Source organism: Nerophis ophidion, linkage group LG09 (assembly GCF_033978795.1).
Source record: "Nerophis ophidion isolate RoL-2023_Sa linkage group LG09, RoL_Noph_v1.0, whole genome shotgun sequence".
Lineage (NCBI taxonomy): Eukaryota > Metazoa > Chordata > Actinopteri > Syngnathiformes > Syngnathidae > Nerophis > Nerophis ophidion.
In genome coordinates, this window is record NC_084619.1 from 11,794,397 (window position 1) to 11,816,795 (window position 22,399).

The 22,399-nt window shown below is 40.7% G+C and overlaps 2 protein-coding genes across 6 annotated transcripts in view; both read left to right on the top strand.

Annotated features, from left to right (window-relative positions):
• LOC133559018 (sphingomyelin synthase-related protein 1-like) overlaps positions 1-22,399 on the top strand; it is a 45,265-nt gene that overhangs the window by 19,619 nt on the left and 3,247 nt on the right. For 2 of the 5 annotated variants that reach the window (XM_061910296.1, XM_061910299.1), the window contains exon 6: positions 15,952-16,252. In XM_061910296.1, the coding sequence (XP_061766280.1) occupies positions 15,952-16,252 (301 nt within the window). Of the gene's footprint in view, positions 1-15,951; positions 17,071-17,170; positions 22,053-22,399 lie in introns of those variants that run through there. The other 3 variants (XM_061910297.1, XM_061910298.1, XM_061910300.1) reach the window with 3 other exon arrangements.
• Positions 21,566-22,399, top strand: part of npy4r (neuropeptide Y receptor Y4) — a 31,818-nt gene continuing 30,984 nt past the window's right edge. The window contains exon 1 of the mRNA XM_061910301.1: positions 21,566-21,678. The gene's annotated coding sequence lies outside the window, so the exon portion shown is untranslated. The remainder of the gene's footprint in view (positions 21,679-22,399) is intronic.

The following is a 22,399-nucleotide window of genomic DNA, read 5'->3' on the forward strand; positions in this document are numbered from 1 at the left end:
GTCAGACAGTTTCAGAACAATGTTTCTCAACGTGCAATTGCAAAAAAATTAGGGATTTCAACATCTATGGTCCATAATATCATCAAAAGGTTCAGAGAATCTGGAGAAATCACTCCACGTAAGCGGCATGGCTGGAAACCAACATTAAATGACTGTGACCTTCGATTCCTCAGACGGCACTGTATCAAAAACCATCATCAATCTCTAAAGGATATCACCACATGGGCTCAGGAACACTTCAGAAAACCACTATCACTAAATACAGTTTGTCGCTACATCTGTAAGTGCAAGTTAAAACTCTACTGTGCAAACCCAAAGCCATTTATCAACAACATCCACAACGCCGCTGGCTTCTCTGGGCCCGAGATCATCTAAGATGAACTGATGCAAAGTGGAAAAGTGTTCTGTGGTCTGACGAGTCCACATTTCAATTTGTTTTTTGAAATATTTGACATCGTGTCATCCGGACCAAAGGGGAAGCGAACCATCCAGACTGTTATCGACGCAAAGTTCAAAAGCCAGCGCCTGTGATGGTATGGGTGTGCATTAATGCCCTAGGCATGGGTAACTTACACATCTGTGAAGGCACCATTAATGCTGAAAGGTACATACAGGTTTTGGAACAACATATGCTGCCATCTAAGCGCCGTCTTTTTCATGGACGCCCCTGCTTATTTCAGCAAGACAATGCCAAGCCACATTCAGCACGTGTTACAACAGCGAGGGTTCGTAAATAAAGAGTGCGGGTACTTTCCTGGCCAGCCTGCAGTCCAGACCTGTCTCCCATCGAAAATGTGTGACGCATTTTGAAGCGTAAAATACGACAGCGGAGACCCCAGACTGTTAAACGACTGAAGCTCTACATAAAACAAGAATGGAAAGGAATTCCACTAAAGCTTCAACAATTTGTTTCCTCAGTTCCCAAACGTTTATTTAGTGTTGTTAAAAGAAAAGGTGATGTAACACAGTGGTGAACATGCCTTTTCCCAAGTACTTTGGCACATGTTGTAGCCATGAAAATCTAAGTTAATGTATTCTAAGTTAATTATTATTTGCTAAAAAAAATAAAGTTTGAGTTTGAACATCAAATATCTTGTCTTTGTATGTAGTGCATTCAATTGAATATGGGTTGAAAAGAATTGGCAAATCATTGTATTCCGTTTATATTTATATCTAACATAATTTCCCAAATAGAATGGAAAGGGGTTTTGGACTTTTAAAACTATTCACAATTTTTTATGTATTTGGTATTATTTTGATTTATTTTATGACTTGTTGCTGCCTACAACTATGTCAAATTTAAATTTGATGATGTTGAAATGATTCAGGTAACTTGTAGTCTAATGTAGAACACTATCATCTTATATAAATGTAGAAAATGTGGCTGTAAAAAGTAAATGAAAGTTGCCACATTTTGCAATGAGCTCTAACTTAGAAACAAAAGTACATATCTTGTCAATGGACGCCTTTCATCCCTGTATTTTTTTTTATTGCCGTTTTATTACCGTGAGAATAAAAACTGTCTCTAAAATGTCATCCATCGATTGTCGGCTGCTTCACAACAGTTTGTTACAAGCTAAGCCAATCGATGCCAGCGTTTCTCATCTCTCACTTATCAAACTCATTGCAGTTCAACTTCACAAGCATCTTTGTTTTTGTCCTTTGTCTTGGCTGTCACTCTGCCTCAGCTCGGTGGAAGCTTGATAGAGTTCTTAGTTTAGCTTCCGGCCACCAGATTTCAAATGTGACTTCTTTTTTTTTTTAACCATACTGACATTTTCACTTTAAAAAAATGGAGTAGTTTGGAACTTTTTGAAATTTTGCACATTCTTCACAATCTTTTAGCATTTTTTTTGTGTTCTAAATAGAGGAAAAACAGCTTGCAAGTGGCGGCTAACAATACAGGTAATGGCTATACAATCTATTCTGCTTATGAAGCCCTCTATATACCATCCAAAAACTTTTAACGCTGATATATACATGCTATAAGTACTGTATGTATAAAATGTAGTTATAGGCACATTTAATATAACTAGCGTTTTTTGCGATGTGCTAAACATTTTAAATAATAACATAAAACAATGAGTCACAATGGGCGCTGTCACTGGAATGCCGACTTTTGGGATTGTTGTATCTTTCAGCACTTTTGCTCTCCTTGTGAATAATCCTCATTTTCTCAGATAAAAAATGCTTCCTACCGATGTTGCGTTAGTCTTATGCTGCATTCAATTTGTTGAGAGCCTTTGAGTATTGAAGTTGACCAACTTCTCGGCTTGGCACCACAACCGGTTAGATGCATGATTTATAATGACTTTTCCTAACTCAAAAGCTGAAGCAGCTCAAGCGCCTTCATTTTGTGGCATTATTAGCAGCTCAAGCTAGCTCGGACCTGGCTACTTGCTAGTGGACGGAGTAGCATTGTGGGCAAGGTGTAGGGACCCAACACCAGAAAAATAGTTCCTCTGTGTTCGTTCTTAAAATAACAATGTCGCTAGAGATTGGGTAATATGCAGGTCCAAGCATGTACTGTAAATGGAAAGTTGATAGCTAGATAGATGGATACTTTACCCATCTACAAAGAGAAATTCACAGTTCCAGCAGCTTGTAAGCGTAGAAACAAACAGACATTCAAGATTAAAAAAAGAAGTATCGCATTTTCCGGACCATAGTGCGCAACAGATTATAAGGCGCACTGCCAATGAATGGTCAATTTTTTATCTTTTTTATGTATATATATAGGGCGCATTAAAAGAGTCATATTATTATATTTTTTTATCTAAATGTAAAACACTTCCTTGTGGTCTACATAACATTTAATTGTGGTTCTTTGGTCAAAATGTTGCATATATTTTAATCAATCAATCAATCAATCAATGTTTATTTATATAGCCCCAAATCACAAATGTCTCAAAGGACTGCACAAATCATTACGACTACAACATCCTCGGAAGAACCCACAAAAGGGCAAGGAAAACTCACACCCAGTGGGCAGGGAGAATTCACATTCAGTGGGACGCCAGCGACAATGCTGACTATGAGAAACCTTGGAGAGGACCTCAGATGTGGGCAACCCCCCCCCTCTAGGGGACCGAAAGCAATGGATGTCGAGCGGGTCCAACATGATACTGCGAAAGTTCAATCCACAGTGGCTCCAAGACAGCAGCGAGAGTCCCGTCCACAGGAAACCATCTCGAGCGGATCAGCAGCGTAGAGATGTCCCCAACCGATACAGGCGAGCGGTCCATCCTGGGTCCCGACGAGCGGTCCATCCTGGGTCTCGACTCTGGACAGCCAGTACTTCATCCATGGTCATCGGACCGGACCCCCTCCACAAGGGAGGGGGGGACATAGGAGAAAGAAAAGAAGCGGCAGATCAACTGGTCTAAAAAGGAGGTCTATTTAAAGGCTAGAGTATACAGATGAGTTTTAAGATGAGACTTAAATGCTTCTACTGAGGTAGCATCTCGAACTGTTACCGGGAGGGCATTCCAGAGTACTGGAGCCCGAACGGAAAACGCTCTATAGCCCGCAGACTTTTTTTGAGCTCTAGGAATCACTAATAAGCCGGAGTCCTTTGAACGCAGATTTCCCGCCGGGACATACGGTACAATACAATCGGCAAGATAGGCTGGAGCTAGACCGTGTAGTATTTTATACGTAAGTAGTAAAACCTTAAAGTCACATCTTAAGTGCACAGGAAGCCAGTGCAGGTGAGCCAGTACAGGCGTAATATGATCAAACTTTCTTGTTCTTGTCAAAAGTCTAGCAGCCGCATTTTGTACCAACTGTAATCTTTTAATGCTAGACATTGGGAGACCCGAAAATAATACGTTACAGTAATCGAGACGAGACGTAACAAACGCATGGATAATGATCTCGGCGTCTTTAGTGGACAAAATGGAGCGAACCCTAGCGATATTACGGAGATGAAAGAAGGCCGTTTTAGTAACGCTTTTAATGTGTGCCTCAAAGGAGAGAGTTGGGTCGAAGATAATACCCAGATTTTTTACAGAGTCACCTTGTTTTATTATTTGGTTGTCAAATGTTAAAGTTGTATTATTAAATAGAGGTCGGTGTCTAGCAGGACCGATAATCAGCATTTCCGTTTTTTTGGCATTAAGTTGCAAAAAGTTAGCGGACATCCATTGTTTAATTTCATTAAGACACGCTTCCAACTGACTACAGTCCGGCGTGTTGGTCAGCTCCAGGGGCATGTAAAGTTGGGTGTCATCAGCATAACAGTGAAAGCTAATACCGTATTTGCGTATGACGTCACCCAGCGGCAGCATGTAGATGCTGAAGAGTACAGGGCCAAGGACCGAACCCTGGGGAACTCCACATGTTACCTTAACATAGTCCGAGGTCACACTGTTATAGGAGACGCACTGCATCCTATCAGTAAGATAAGAGTTAAACCATGACAGGGCTGAGTCTGAAATACCAATTCGTATTTTGATACGCTCTAATAAAATATTATGATCGACGGTATCGAAAGCAGCGCTAAGATCGAGGAGCAGCAACATAGATGACGCATCAGAGTCCATCGTTAGCAATAGATCATTAGTCAGTTTTGCGAGGGCTGTCTCAGTCGAGTGATTTGCCCTGAAACCGGATTGAAAGGTTTCACATAGATTGTTAAACGCTAAGTGCTCATTTAGCTGCTCTGCAACAATTTTTTCGAGGATTTTCGAAATAAAGGGAAGGTGAGACACCGGTCGGTAGTTTACCATGAGGTCTGGATCGAGGTTAGGTCTTTTAAGGAGAGGATGAATAACCGCTTTTTTGAATGCAACGGGAACAGTGCCCGAGGAAAGTGATAAGTTTATAATATTTAGCACTGATGGACCTAATAATACAAAAAGCTCCTTGATAAGTTTCCCAGGAAGTGGGTCAAGTAAACATGTTGTTTGTTTTATTCCATTTACACGTTGTAACAATCCTTCTAATGTTATTTCATCAAAACGAGAGAAACTATTTTGGATATTTGCAGTATCCGCTGTATATACAATCGTATCTGTGTTACTATAACCCCGTTGTAGCTGGGACGCATTGTCTTTAATCTCCTTTCTAATAAGTTCAATTTTCTTATTAAAGAACTTCATAAAGTCATCTGCCGAATGGGTGGAGCTACTGGAAGGAGTCCCTTGTTGGGTTAGCGATGCTACTGTACTAAACAAAAATTTTGGATCGTTTTTATTAATGCGGATGAGATTTGAGTAATAATTAGTTTTAGCTAAGGTAAGCATGCGTTTATAAGTTATTAAACTATCACTCCATGCTTGATGGTGCACCCCAAGTTTAGTCGTGCGCCATTTGCGCTCCAGCTTTCCACATAATAATTTCTGAGCTCTAGTTTCTTCAGTAAACCATGGCGTACGCCTTTTTGGAGCCTTTTTTAACTTCAGCGGTGCTATACTATCAATGGTTTCGCGCAGTGCGTTGTTAAAGTTGTTAGTGAGGTTATCAATAGACCCCACATACTTTGGGAACGGTGCCATTACCGAGGGCAGTAGGTCCGCAAGAGTCGTCGTTGTGGCAGCATTAATGTTGCGGCTGCTATAGCAGTTATTATTATTATTAGCTTGCCGAACATGAGTCTGAACTTCGAATTTTATAAGGTAATGATCGGACATTACTTTAGTATACGGGAGTATCATAACTTTGGAGACGGTGATACCTCTGACAAGCACTAGGTCTATCGTATTACCGCTGCAATGCGTCGGTTCATTTATTATTTGTGTAAGACCACAGCTATCAATTATAGTCTGGAGCGCCACGCACGGTGGGTCCAATGGGGTATTCATATGGATATTAAAGTCCCCCATTATAATTATATTATCGGCGTGCGTCACTAGATCAGCAACAAACTCTGAGAATTCATTAATAAAGTCCGAATAGGGCCCTGGGGGGCGGTAGATAACGGCCAGGCACAGAGGCAGAGGTGTGGCAGACTTCATAGAAAGCACCTCAAACGATTTATATTTATTATTTAAGTTAGGACTAAAGTTAAAGTTTTCGTTGTATATTAGTGCGACACCCCCTCCCCTTTTGAGGTGACGGGCAATATGCGCATTCGTATAGTTAGGAGGGGATGCCTCATTTATCGCAAAAAAGTCGTCTGGTTTGAGCCAGGTTTCGCTAAGACCGATGACGTTAAGGTTGTTGTCTCTAATGACCTCATTGACTAATAACGTTTTGGGAGACAAAGATCTGATGTTTAGAAAGCCCATATTATAGGTAGTGGGCTGTTTTAAGGAGTTGTTGATAAAATTATCCGTAGTAGCAATATTAATAATGTTGCGTTTATTATGCGCAGTGTACTTAAAATAATTACGACCATATCTAGGAATTGATATGACGGGAATTTTCAGATTGTCTACTTGGCGCTGCGATAAACTGAACGCATCATAATTTGCCACCTCAGTAGAACGCATGTCTAACTCTGACGAAGTCATAGATACAGTAGAAAAAACATTTTGTGAGTTGTGTATTATTCTACGAAAATTGCTATGTGTACAGGGATCATCCAGCCTGGCGCTGGCTAGTTCTAACTTAACTGACTCCATACCCAGGCTAGCAGGCTCTGTAATTGCCTGTGACCGGGCTTGCTCTAGTGCAGTTAGTCAAATGTGGCTCAATGCGAAGTCTATGTTCCGAGACAAGAGGATAGCGCCTTCCTGGTTAGGGTGAAGGCCGTCTCTCCTCAGCAAGCCAGGTTTGCCCCAGAAAGAGGGCCAATTATCAATAAACGTAAATCCCTGTTGTCTGCAGAAGCTATCCAGCCACCTGTTAAGAGAGACTAATCTGCTATATCTCTCATCATTGCCTCTCCCAGGCAGGGGGCCAGAGACAATTACTCGATGCCTGGACATCTTTCTGGCGAGATTACAAGCCCTGGCTATGTTTCTCTTTGTAATCTCTGATTGTCTCATCCTAACGTCATTGGAGCCAACGTGTATTACTATATTCGCATAACTAGTGGTGCGGTTAGCCTGCCGTACGTGTTTACTAGACCTGTTGCGAGTTAGCTCCCTAAGATTAGCTTCAATGTCAGGTGCTCTGCCCCCGGGAATACACTTAATTGTGGCTGGTTTGCTAAGCTTTATGTTTCGGGTGATGGAGTCCCCTATAACTAAAGTGTGGTGCCCGGTAGACTGGGGTGTAGGACTAGCTAAAGGGCTAAATCTATTATGCGTCTCAACCGGTACACCGTAGCTTGTAGGCCGATTAGGGCTGCTACAAGCTGGGCTAGTTAGCTCGCTACAGCTAACGCTAGCAGATGTGTCCGCAACATCTAAAGTTACGAAATTACACTGCTCTAACTGGCGGACACGGCTCTCTAGCAAAGCCAACCTATCCATGAGTAAAGTGCACGAAGCGCAGGAAGCCATACTCACAGAAACTTTCCGTCGCCGAGTGGAGTGCCAGCTGTCTTCGGGAAGTGGTGGTCACGGTGGCTGGGGAGAAGCTTCCTTCAGACCGGCGCTGCCTTTCTCCGCTAGCCTCGTTAGCTTAGCAGCTAGCTAGCTGAGGGCGGAGTGGTGAGACAGAGATCGGGTGATTTGCAAGTTAAATTGAACTATTAAATATGTTCGATAAGTTGTAAATAAAGCTGCAAAACAGTTAAAATCACACAGATAGAACGATACTTAGCTTTTTTGCAACAAGAGCAGTCAGCGAGCAGTCATTCACGTTGACCCGGAACCGGAAGATTTCAATATTTTAAGTGTGCCTTATAGTCCAGAAAATACGCTAGTTATGTAGTTGGTGAGTTCTGAATGTTTTTTAGAGGGCTTAACATAGGAGTAGATTAATTCCATTACCTGCTTAATTAGCTGCCTCATATTAGCAGTTTGTCACTACTTAGAATGGCCAGAAAAGGGAAAGATGTGTCATGTCTCACATAGAGAATGATGGGCAATCCCCCCTCCAAAAAAAGTGATGTTTAACTGTACCTCACATCAACACACAAAAACAAGCTCCATTTTGCTTACATATGCATTAATGACTGTTGGTGACAATTTTTAGCTGTGTATTGAAGAATATTTAGTGCCAAGAAATGGCTGTTTACAGGCAGTCAGATGGTGTATGCGCCTGACTCAGACTGAACAAGATGAAGAAAACATGTTAGTTTTCACTCATCAGTGAGATTTAGCACATTACTCTTGCTTCAGGCTTTGACCACACATACACATGTAGGTTGGATGTTCTTGACAATAAGGTAAGGCTGGACAATTAATCGAACTTAAGCGAAATAAATGGACCGTGCAATGTGCATTCAAATTCCTGAGCTTGTGACAGGAAAACAGTTGAGAAGCGAATGAGTAAACAAAGAGCACTTCTACTCGACGTCAGGGTTGCTACTTTTTATTTGACACAGTGTTAGTTAGTATGTTTAAGCAAAAATAATGACACTCGGCAAAAAAATCAAGACGTGATTTCCACTTTCACGTAACCTTGAAAGGGATCACACAATTGGCCAATAAAACATATTCCTGTAAAATGTCAAATATCAGGGGAATTTACATAAATGTAAGTGAAATGTTTTCAGTGTTAGCAGAAAGAACATTGTTTTGTGAAAATAATGTCTGGTTTGTACCGCTCATTCATCCCAAAAACTCAACCGCCCTACCCTGAATGAACAATGTTGACAAGGCTCCTTGAAAGAGTGACTATACTAGTGAATTGTGAAGTGAATTATATTTCTATAGCGCTTTTCTCTAGTGACGCAAAGCGCTTTACATTGTGAAACCCAATATCTAGGTTACATTTTTAAACCTGTGTGGGTGGGACTGGGAGCAGTTGGGTAAAGTGTCTTGCCCAAGGACACAACGGCAGTGACTAGGATAGCAGAAGCGGGGATCGAACCTGGAACCCTCAAGATGCTGGCACGGCCACTCCACCAACCGAGCTCTACTGCCCCTACCACGAAGCTAAAGCAAGCAAGATCAATCCATACACCAACAACACATCTCATCTGCTTGTGTTGTTGTGAACGACATCATCAATGTATAAACCCCGTTTCTATATGAGTTTTGAAATTGTTTTTGACGTAAATATAAACGGTATACAATGATTTGCAAATCCTTTTCAACCCATATTCAATTGAATGCACTACAAAGACAAGATATTTGATGTTCAAACTCATAAATTCTTGCAAATAATAATTAACTTAGAATTTCATGGCTGCAACACATGCCAAAGTAGTTGGGAAAGGGCATGTTCACCACTGTGTTACATCACCTTTTCTTTTAACAACACTCAATAAACGTTTGGGAACTGAGGAAACTAATTGTTGAAGCTTTGAAAGTGGAATTATTTCCCATTCTTGTTTTATGTAGAGCTTCAGTCATTCAACAGTCCAGGGTCTGTTGTATTTTACGCTTCATAATGCGCAACACACTCTTTTTTTACGAAGCCACGCTGTTGTAACGTGCTGAATGTGGCTTGGCATTGTCTTGCTGAAATAAGCAGGGGCGTCCATGAAAAAGACGGCGCTTAGATGGCAGCATATGTTGTTCCAAAACTTGCATGTACTTTTCAGCAATAATGGTGCCTTCACAGATGTGAAAGTTACCCATGCCTTGGGCACTAATGCACCCCCATACCATCACAGATGCTGGCTTTTGAACTTTGCGTCGATAACAGTCTGGATGGTTCGCTTCCCCTTTGGTCCAGACGACACAATGTCGAATATTTCCAAAAACAATTTGAAATGTGGACTCGTCAGACCACAGAACACTTTTCCACTTTGAATCAGTCCATCTTAGATGATCTCGGGCCCAGAGAAGCAGGCGCCGTTTCTGGATGTTGTCTATAAATGGCTTTCGCTTTGCATAGTACAGCTTTAACTTGCACTTACAGATGACAAACTGTATTTAGTGATAGTGGTTTTCTGAAGTGTTCCTGAGCCCATGTGGTGATATCCTTTAGACATTGATGTTACTTTTTGATACGGTGCCGTCTGAGGGATCGAAGGTCACAGTCATTTAATGTTGGTTTCCGGCCATGCCGCTTACGTGGAGTGATTTCTTTAGATTCTCTGAACCTTTTGAAGATATTGTGGACCGTAGATGTTGAAATCCCTAAATTTCTTGCAATTGCACTTTGAGAAACGTTGTTCTTAAACTGTTTGACTATTTGTTCACGCAGCTGTAGACAAAGGGGTGTACCTCGCCACATCTTTTCCTGTGAAGGACTGAGCATTTTCTGGGAAGCTGTTTTTATACCCAATCATGGCACCCACATTTTCCCAATTAGCCTGCACACCTGTGGGATGTTCCAATTAAGTGTTTGATTAGCATTCCTCAACTTTATCAGTATTTATTACCCTTTCCCAACTTCTTTGTCACGTGTTGCTGGCATCAAATTCTAAAGTTAATGATTATTTGCAAAAAAAAAAATGTTTATCAGTTTGAACATCAAATATCTTGTCTTTGTAGCATATTCAACTGAATATGGGTTGAAAAGGATTTGCAAATCATTGTATTCTGTTTATATTTACATCTAACACAATTTCCCAACTCATATGGAAACAGGGTTTGTACCATTAATGTACAAAACACTGGTCGTAACTTTAGAGGCTCTCCTTTTTTCCTTTTTTCTTTTTTCCCCAGTGAGTCGTCTTTTTGCGCATCAAGCTGATAGCAGCAGCACAACACACTTCACCATAATAGGGTGGTGCACCACATTAGTTCTGAATGCGCTTCACAAAATAAAGGGTTAAAAAAAGTACCTTACACAAGCATTATGTACTTAAAGCATGTATTCATACATTTACACAATTATGTTTTGACCTAAAATGCTGGTCAGAATTGTCCAAAGATGTATTGCACCAATAAATGTGAAGATTTGTGCATTTAATTAACAATTTGGTAAATGATATTTGACACTAAAAGCACACACTCTATAGTGGTAAAATAAATGTAAAAGGTAAAAAAATGGAATTATAAACATTTAAAATCGAATTAAAATAATATATATATATTTTACAGACTTAGACAAACTTTATTAATCCACAAGGGAATTTGTTCCACACAGTAGCGCAATTACAAAGGATGGAAAGGATAATTCAGGTATAAAGTAGAATAAAAATGTACCATAAATATAAAATATAACATATGTAATAAACAGTTGTGATAGAAATTATTCAACCCCCACACAATTTTGGTGTTTTAGCAAGTTTTACATTTATTCCGTATTTTGTTTGTAGTCATATCAAATAAAGATGCATTAAATAGACAAATGCACCTTGAATTACAACATTATATTTTGTAACATACCAAACAGTGTCATTTCTCTTAATATCTCATTGACAAAATGATTCAACCCCTTGAAGATCATAACTCTTAAGAACAGAATTTGAATAAGGTCTTTTCAATCAGGTGTTGAAAACAGCTGTAGATGTGATTAGAACCATAACGAGCAACAATTAAACTGATTGAAAAAGACTGACGCTCAGCTTCTTGTAGAATGTCAATGGTGTATTTGCAACATGGTGAAGTCCAGGGAGTGGTCAAAGAAGTCAAGAGAGGAGGTAATTTCTCTTCATAAGAAAGGATATAGATATAAGAAAATAGCAAAGACATTACACATTCCAAGAGACACAGTTGGGAGCATAATTCGCAAGTTTAAAGCTAAAGGCACAGTGGAAACACTACCTGGGCATGGTAGCAAGAGGATGCTGTGTGCAACTGGTGTCCGGTATTTGAAGTGTACAGTGGTGAAAAACCCCCGGGTAACAGCTGAGGAACTACAACAGGACATTGCAGAGGGGGGAACGCAGGTTTCGTCCCAGACAATAAGGCGCTCACTACGAGATGAAGGCCTCCATGCCAGAATTCCCAGGCGCGTCCCACTTCTGACTACCAGGCACAAGAAAAATACACTCCAGTATGCCAAAAATCATCTGGACGAACCCCAAAGGTTTTGGGAAACTGTTCTATAGAGTGATGAGACAAAACTGGAACTCTTTGGGCCTATGAATCAACGTCATGTCTGGAGGAGAAAAAATGAAGCTTACAAAGAGAAGAACACCTCTCCTACTGTTAAGCATGGTGGGGGGTCAATCATGCTCTGGGGCTGTTTCTCTGCCTCAGGTACCGGGAATCTCCAGCGCGTTCAAGGCATTATGAATTATATTTCCTACCAGAATATATTAGCTGCAAATGTCATGAAGTCTGTGACGAAGCTGAGGCTTGGGAGACGTTGGACCTTCCAACAAGACAACGATCCCAAGCATACCTCCAAATCAACATCAGAGTGGTTGCAGAAGAAGGGCTGGAAGACTCTGGAGTGGCCTTTACAGTCGCCAGACCTAAATCCTATAGAAAAGCTGTGGTGGGACTTGAAGAAGGCAGTTGCAGCACGCAAGCCCAAGAATATGAATGAACTGGAGGCCTTTGCCCAAGAGGAATGGGCTAAAATACCTGTAGATGGTTGCAAGAAGCTTGTGTCCGGTTATGTATCACCTTTGAAGGATGTAATTACTGCCAAAGGGTGTTCTACTAAGTACTAAAGATGCAGGTAACTAGGGGGTTGAATCATTTTGTCAATGAGATATTAAAAAAAATGTCCTTTTTTGGTATTTGGTAAAATACAGTGTTACAATTTAAGTTGCATTTGTCTATTTGACACATCTTTATTTGATATGACTATAAACAAAATACGGAATAAATGTCCAACTTGCTAAAACACCAAAATTGTGTGGGGGTTGAATAATTTTGATCTCAACTCTAGCATATTATGTAGTATATATCAGTATATATACTGATATATTATTATTACATTATATTTTTATGTATTAATACAATATATAACAAATACCATGTGCAATATTACAGTATATATAACAGCTGCAGCAAAAAAAAAAAGGGCAGCATAAAATATAGAGTGGATCCAGCAGAAAATACTTGTATACATTATAAACAAAGAGAGGCAGCTAACATAGAAGCGGTCAGGTAATAGACAGATATCATCTATTGCTGTGTGGCGAGTGATTATACAGCTGGATGTCGTGCGAAATGAAGGAGCTCTTAAATCGAACACGGTGAGAGCGAAGCTGAAGGAGCCTGTTGGAGTATGAGCTCCGCTGTCCCTTAATTGTCTGTTGGAGTGGGTGGGCATGTTTGTCTATGATGGCAAACAGTTTGTTCAATACTCCTGTCCCTCACTGACACAAACGCCTCCAAATACGTGCCAATAGTTTGGCCGCCTTTCCGGATCAGTTTTTCTAAATTTGGTTTAAGTCCCTTTTGCTGGTGCTGCTCCCCCAACAAACCACTGCAAAGTACAGGGCACTGGCCACAACAGACTGATAAAAGATCTCCCATTAGCTTGCTGCACACATTTAAGGATCTAGGCTTCCTCCGGTAAAAGTCTGCTCATACCCTTCTTGTATGCAGCTTTCTGTTGTCCTTCCAGTCCAGCCTGCTGTTCAAGGGGATTCCCAGGTACTTGTACTGCCACCTCCCGGCCCTGGATGTTGATGGGCTCTCTAGGGGTCATTTTCTTCTTGAAGTCGATGACCAGCTCATTGGTCTTGTCCACATTAAGGAGCAGTTTCATTTATAGATATTACTGTTATTATTTTGATTGTTGTGGTTTGTTCCTTACAAATGTATACCCATGTTTATACTAGACAGTAGGGGTGTGGGAAAAAATGGATTCGAATATGTTGTGCGATTCAGAATCGATTCTCATTTTTTTCAAAATCTATATATTTTTTTTATCAATCCAACAAACCACTACACAGCAATACCATAACAATGCAATCCAATTCCAACACTCAGAACTGCAATAAACACAGCAATTGAGAGGGGACACAAACACGACACAAAACAAACCAAAAGTAGTGAAACAAAAATGAATATTATCAACAACAGTATCAATATTAATTATAATTTCAGCATAGCAGTGACTAAAAATCCTTCATTGACATTATCATTAGACATTTATCAAAAATTCAAAAAAAAGAACAATAGTGGCTTACACTTGCATCGCATCTCATAAGCTTGACGACACGCTGTGTCCAATGTTTTCACAAAGATAAAATAAGTCGTATTTTTGGTTTGTTTAATAGTTAAAACAAATTTACATTATTGCAATCAGTTGATAAAACATTGTCCTTTATAATTATAAAAGCTTTTTTTAAAAAATCTACTACTCTGCTAGCATGTCAGCAGACTGGGGTAGATCCTGCTGAAATCTTATGTATTGAATGAATACAGAAATCGTTTTGAATTGGAAAAATATCGTTTTTGAATCGAGAATCGTGTTGAATCGAAAAAATCGATATCGAATCGCGACCCCATCCATCCATCCATCCATCCATCCATCCATCATCTTCCGCTTATCCGAGGTCGGGTCGCGGGGGCAGCAGCCTAAGCAGGGAAGCCCAGACTTCCCTATCTCCAGCCACTTCGTCTAGCTCTTCCCGGGGGATCCCGAGGCGTTCCCAGGCCAGCCGGGAGACATAGTCTTTCCAACGTGTCCTGGGTCTTCCCCGTGGCCTCCTACCAGCTGGACGTGCCCTAAACACATCCCTAGGGAGGCGTTCGGGTGGCATCCTGACCAGATGCCCGAACCACCTCATCTGGCTCCTCTCGATGTGGAGGAGCAGCGGCTTTACGTTGAGCTCCTCCCGGATGGCAGAGCTTCTCACCCTATCTCTAAGGGAGAGCCCCGCCACCCGGCGGAGGAAACTCATTTCGGCCGCTTGTACCCGTGATCTTATCCTTTCGGTCATGACCCAAAGCTCATGACCATAGGTGAGGATGGGAACGTAGATCGACCGGTAAATTGAGAGCTTTGCCTTCCGGCTCAGCTCCTTCTTCACCACAACGGATCGATACAACGTCCGCATTACTGACGACGCCGCACCGATCCGCCTGTCGATCTCACGATCCACTCTTCCCCCACTCGTGAACAAGACTCCTAGGTACTTGAACTCCTCCACTTGGGGCAGGGTCTCCTCCCCAACCCGGAGATGGCACTCCACCCTTTTCCGGGCGAGAACCATGGACTCGGACTTGGAGGTGCTGATTCTCATTCCGGTCGCTTCACACTCGGCTGCGAACCGATCCAGTGAGAGCTGAAGATCCCGGCCAGATGAAGCCATCAGGACTACATCATCTGCAAAAAGCAGAGACCTAATCCCGTGGCCACCAAACCGGAACCCCTCAACCCCTTGACTGCGCCTAGAAATTCTGTCCATAAAAGTTATAAACAGAATCGGTGACAAAGGACAGCCTTGGCGGAGTCCAACCTTCACTGGAAATGTGTCCGACTTACTGCCAGCAATGCGGACCAAGCTCTGACACTGATCATACAGGGAGCGAACCGCCACAATAAGACATTCCGATACCCCATACTCTCTGAGCACTCCCCACAGGACTTCCCGAGGGACACGGTCGAATGCCTTCTCCAAGTCCACAAAGCACATGTAGACTGGTTGGGCAAACTCCCATGCACCCTCAAGAACCCTGCCGAGAGTATAGAGCTGGTCCACAGTTCCACGACCAGGACGAAAACCACACTGTTCCTCCTGAATCCGAGGTTCGACTATCCGGCGAAGCCTCCTCTCCAGTACACCTGAATAAACCTTACCGGGAAGGCTGAGGAGTGTGATCCCACGATAGTTGGAACACACCCTCCGGTCCCCCTTCTTAAAGAGAGGGACCACCACCCCGGTCTGCCAATCCAGAGGTACGAATCGCGACCCCAAGAATCGATATTGAATCGAATCGTGGGACACCAAAAGATTCGCAGTATTTAAAGTTGAGTCTTGGTGGTACAATAAATACTCACGTTTTCAAATTAATGAATAATCGTGTTATTAATTACGATATCAATCAAAAATAATGGTGATTGTTATCGTCCAGCCCTGCAATAAGGTTAAAACAGATCAACTACTGTATATCCCTGACTTCATCCCCCTGTATTCCCTGGCAGACACTCCAAGGGGCTGGAATATGATTCACACCATATCCTGGGTGTTGAACCTCTTTGGGATCTTCTTCATCCTGGCGGCACACGAGCACTACTCCATTGACGTGTTCATCGCCTTCTACATCACCACGCGCCTCTTCCTCTACTACCACACCTTGGCCAACACACGTGCCTACCAGCAGAGCCGCAGAGCGCGCATCTGGTTCCCTATGTTCTCCTTCTTTGAGTGCAACGTGAACGGACCCGTCCCCAACCAGTACCACTGGCCCTTCAGTAAACCTGCCTTCATGAAAACGCTGATAGGGTAAGAGGTCTGGGGGGGTGGTGCATGAACGTTGAAGTTCACACTCATTGGATTTTAATTTAATAATGGTTTGGGCTATGCATACGCAGCATGAAAAATAGCGTTCACCTAAGGGAACCCAAATATTTGGTGCCTTTAAATAGATGCATTAGCTAGATTACCGGTAAGTACCTTTTTGATTTTTTTTGCACATTATATATTGAATATTTGGGGGGGTTTATGGGTCTTAAGGGTGCATGCACATATCCTGGAAGGTTTACCTTATATAATCACTTTAATGTTCCACTTTTCATCCTAATCTAGGCTACTCATCACACTCAGTGTTTGCTTAAATAAACTGGGGTTTTCACTCAGCTAGAACACATGCCTGTTTGGTAACTATTACCAAAGGAAACTTTTTATGAAGATCAACAAGATCAAATATTTATATATATAAACGCTGCTTAATCAGATTTTATTTTATTTTATGTAATTTATTGTCGTCTCACAGCATGTTGATCATGTTAAGGAACTGAAGCTTTTATTTTGTCTTACACTTGTGTTTGCGCTACCGTCTTGCAAACACAAATGCATGTTTACACTGTCGGTTAAAAACACAAACTATGTACCGATGCATACTAATTGTTTACGATCATTGTCCTTATTTGCAATGCAGTGGTAATCTTTGGCCAAAAGTTTACAACTTCAGGAAATTTGTATGTTTTATACTGACTGGTTGCACTAACATGTTAGTTTTTTCGCATTAATGAAAACAAATATTTAAAGCATAATGTGTATTTTTTTATTGTTTTTAATTAATAATAAAAGTCAAGCTTGTATCTCGTGTGAAAGAGGTATATCTTCTGATGTCAACTGGTTATTTGCCATTTGACTATGAAATGTTTTTCTTTTTTACCATTCTTGTGTTGTATTATGTAGAATAAGGCGGCCTGGAGGAGTTGTGCCACAACATGGATGTACAGTATCTTTCAAATGAGTATGTTATTCACATTTCAGCGACTCTTTTTATTATACCATAGTTGTCAGATGTGGCCGGCCACGTTGTATTGTATGTCCCGTAAAAGCCTGGAAATAATATGCGTCCCTAAAATACGTTGTCTTTCCTTACTAAATGTATTTGTTTTTTGCATTTTAACAGAAAAAAAAAAGAAATGAAAATTGAATACCTTTTTTAAACTTAATATCCAATATTGCAACAAATAGTATATTCTTCCCATACTTACTTCATACTTTCCAAACTTTTTTTTTTTGTCAAAATAAGAATGAATACTTAAATATCTGCTCGATTTATGATTTTCCATCAAATCGTACACTGTAGAAATGACAATAGATTTTACGGTAAAATTTAGGATGATTTTTACAGCATATTTCTGTAATCTGTAAAAACTCTACCACATTTTTTGTTTTTGTTTTAAAGGTAAAATTCTGTTCAGTTTTTTACCGTTAAAAACTAAGGTTGTTGATTTTACTGTGTATGACTGATGCAAAAATGGTACCACATTTTTTACGATAAAAAGCTCGCAGGTTAGTGTTTTTTTTTTTCATTTACCGCATCATGTTGTAAAACAGTTTATTTTCCAGTTAATTTCTGGTGACTGAGTTGACAGTTTTTTACTGTAAAATGTACAGATTATTCCAGTGTGCATAAAATATACAAAACCAGTGAAGTTCGCAGGTTGTGTAAATCGTAAATAAAAACAGAATACAATGATTTGCAAATCCTTTTCAATCTACAGCATATTCAATTGAATAGACTGCAAAGAAAAGATACTTTAGTTTTCGAACTGGAATGCACAACATTTTTTTGCAACTATTAGCTCGTTTGGAATTTGATGCCTGCAATATGATTTTTAAAAATAGCTGGCACAATTGGCGAAAAAGACTGAGAAAATTTAGGAATGCTCATCAAACACTTATTTGAAACATTCCACAGGTGAACAGGCTAATTGGGAATGGGTGAGTGCCATGATTGGATATAAAAGCAGCTTCCATGAAATACTCATTCATTCACAAACAAGGATGGAGCGAAGGTCACCACTTTGTGAACAAATGCGTAAGAAAATTGTCAAACAGTTTAAGAACAACATTTCTCAACAAGCTATTGCAAGGAATTTAGGGATTTCCCAATCTACAGTCCGTAATATCAAAAGTTTCGGAGAATCTGGAAAAACTACTGCATGTAAGCGACCTTTGATCCCTCAGGCGGTACCGCATCAAAAACTGACATCAGTGTGTAAGGGATATCACCACATGGGTTCATGAACACTTAAAAAAAAAACACTGTCAATAACTGCAGTTGGTCGCTACATCAGTAAGTGCAAATTAAAACTCTACTATGCAAAGCGAAAGCCATTTATCAACAATACCCAGAAATGCCGCCGGCTTTGCAGGGCCCAAGCTCATCTAAGATGGACTGATCCGAAGTGGAAAAGTGTTCTGTGGTCTGACGAGTCCACATTTCAAATTGTTTTGGCAACTGTGGATGTTGTGTCCTCCGGCCCAAAGAGGAAAAGAACCATCCGGATTCATGAGTGCAAAGTTCAAAAGCCAGCATCTGGGATGGTATGGGGGTGTATTAGTGCCCAAGGCATGGGTAACTTACACATCTGTGAAGGCACCATTAATGCTGGAAGGTACATACAGGTTTTGGAGTAACATATTTTGCCATCCAAGCAACGTTATCATGGACGCCCCTGCTTATTTAAGCAAGACAATGCCAGACCATGTGTTACAACCGCGTGGCTTCATAGTAAAAGAGTACGGATACAGGTCCCTGCCTGTAGTCCACACCTGTCTGCCATTGAAAATGTGTGGCGAAATATGAAGCCTAAAATACCACAACAGCCGAAGGTTGTACATCAAGCAAGAATGGGTAAATATTCCACCTGAAAATCTTCACTAATTGGTTTCCTCAGTTCCCAAAGGTTTACGGAGTGTTGTTAAAAGGAAAGGCCATGTAACACAGTGGTAAAAATGCCTTTGGGCCAACTTTTTTGCAATGTGTTGCTGCCATTAAATTATAAATTAATGATTGTTTGCCAAAAAAATATAGTTTCTCCGTTCAAACATGAAATATCTTGTCTTAGCAGTCTATTCAATTGAATACAAGTTGAAAAGGATTTGCAAATCATTGTATTCTGTTTTTATTTACGATTTACACTATGTGCCAACTTCACTGCTTTCGGGTTTTGTAAATAGATCTGATTGGAAATAGGAAACAGGTGCACCGGCCACAAACTTAGAGAGAAGGTGCAGCAAAGCCAGTTGTTCAACAGAAAGTAGAACCAAAATAAGAGCATCAGGACAGGAAATGATACAGACCACAGGAAATTAACTGACAGTCCAAACTCATGTGCGATCAAGACATCTTTTTTAGCTCATTTCTCCCATAACCGTTTTCATTACTTCTTGCAAATTTCCCCGGAGCGGAGTGCAGACGTGTCATCTGCAAGCAGTATTAACTTTAGGTCTTCAGGGGTTTTACGGTTGTTGTTTGGTTGAATAGATTCCGTCCCAGAAATTGATCCCTGGAGGGCACCACAAGATGCATCCAAACACTCCGATGTGCAATATAGCCTCAGGTATTGCTGCTTCCTGTTGGTTTACACCTCCGAGATGCCAAGGCCCATGTTGAGGAAGGTGGAAAAACAAAAGAAGGCAGGGTTAGATAACAATGGCGTTCCCACTCAATTTAGAACACTTTGATCACAATTTGGCCTTGCTCACTGTGAGGTGTCCTCGCTTGTGTGCTAGCTATTAAGTTACAGTGGATAGTAAATCCAAACTACTATACACTGACTACGCTATAGTATTCCAAGGTCCATGTCAATGGCATTGTCCCTTGAAAGGATACAATAGAGTAAATGCCGTCGCTCAACTTCTCACTCTGATGGAGACTGTTGAGGCGTAGAACGTAGCTCAACATTCGATTCCTCACAATTTATAAGAATGGATCCGCCAACAATAGCCCACTATTGTGGTCTGGGTCGCCATGACAATGACTGCAAAAGACTCTGCTCTGCCTATACTATAAGCTCATCCAAAATATTTGTCATCCAAAAGTAGTGAAGTGAAGTGAAGTGAATTACATTTATATAGTGCTTTTTCTCTAGTGACTCAAAGCGCTTTACAGAGTGAAACCCAATATCTAAGTTACATTCAAACCAGTGTGGGTGGCACTGGGAGCAGGTGGGTCAAGTGTTTTGCCCAAGGACACAACGGCAGTGACTAGGTTGGCAGAAGCGGGAATTGAACCTGCAACCCTCAAGTTGCTGGCACGGCCGCTCTACCAACCGAGCTAAACCGCCCCAATTGCTACATTAATGATGCTGTATAGACCAGGGGGTGTCAGATATATTGTCACTGTTATTGCTGCCATCAGAGGGGCAGCTTGTAAAAGTGAATATATGACTTTGCCTATGCATTTAATTATTGTATAAATCTGTATGCATATTGTAATACAGAATATGTATATTTTACAGTAGAAAACTCAGTACCCAGAAATTTACTGTAAGATACACAGTTTTTGTTTTTGTTTTTTACAAATAGACATAAAAAAGCTTGAGGCTTAGTTGCCAGAAATTAAATGTAAAATGTACCATGGTTTTTACAACATATCTCTGTGCCACTTTTTTGTATTGTTATTTTGGCAACTGAGCTGACAGTATTTTATCCTAAAAAAAATATATTGTACTGTTTTTTTTTTTTTTTACTTCCAGTACACCGTAAACAAAAAAAAACAGCTTTTTGTTTTTCGGCTAAGGGGACAAGACGATTGATCCGTGTTAAGGAAAGAATGAATGGGGCCATGTATCGTGAGATTTTGAGCCAAAACCTCTTTCCATCAGTGAGAGATATAAATGGTTGACCAAATACTTATTTTCCACCATAATTTACAAATAAATTCTTTAAAATTCCTACAATGTGAATTCCTGGATTTTTTTTCCACATTCTGTCTCTCACAGTTGAAGTGTACCTATGATGACAATTACAGACCTCTGTCATCATTTTAAGTGGGAGAACATGCACAATCGGTGTCTGACTAAATACTTTATATACACACAGCCCGGCCAAATTGTTTTAACCTAATGCGGCCCCCAAGTCCAAAATTTTGGGGATCCCTGTATTAAAGTTTAAAAGGTATTCAATTTCAGTATTTTTTTTCTTGTCAATCTTGAAAATATTTTATTGACGCGAATTTCCAGGCTTTCACGGGCCATATAAAATGATGTGGTGAGCCTTGAATTTGGCACCTGTGCTGTCAAATGGTCTTAACCTTCTCTTCACTTTGTACAATGTACTCTTCTTACAAAGTGAAATCAAGTGTAACATTGCAAGAGAGGGTGTCAGACAGCAGCTCCAAATGCTTGGAGCGCGCATCGGGGACTCACCGACCGGCGAATAAAACCACCCATCGCCCGTCACTGGTGAGAGACTTTGATATGTGTGTCAACAAATGTATAAAAATATGCACGCAGATGTACCGTGTTTACTCTTCTGGGCTTCCCCCCCCAACTGTCGGCGTGCCGGCTGGGACCGGTTATCCCCACATCATTCCTTCATCTCGAAGAGCTGAGGATCAAAGATTTGAAAAAAAAAAAAAAAACTCTCCAAAAGGTGTGTTGCCTTGACAACCATCATTAGGCGTGATACGGCAGCAGGGTCGCTGCTTATGTGCCAAGATTTGAAGCTTGATTTCTACTGGGAGAGGGACACAGCGGATAAATGAGATCGTTATAAACAGAGTTTACACTACATACGGTCCAGTAGTTCGAGAGATGACAATAAAGTGTGCTCCATATTTATTATGTGTCCATCTTTGACAGTCTGGCACATAAAGGAGTAATAACCCACCGTGTCAGTTGTCATTGCAGTCACATCCAGCTCAGGATGCTGAAAATAAATAAATAAAAACAGAAATTAAAACTCCCAGCTTAAGGCCATGTTACTTTAATTATTCTGATCCGAGCTGGTGGGCAATTAATATATTTTGTTATCATAAATTGTAATTGTTTTCATTATTTTGCACACGTGTTCACCATAAATGAAGTCACAAACTAAAACTATTGCAAGATTGCAGTATTCATTCAGAAAGTCACACACATAAAGTGGGGCAAAAAAGTATTTAGTCAGCCACCGATTGTGCAA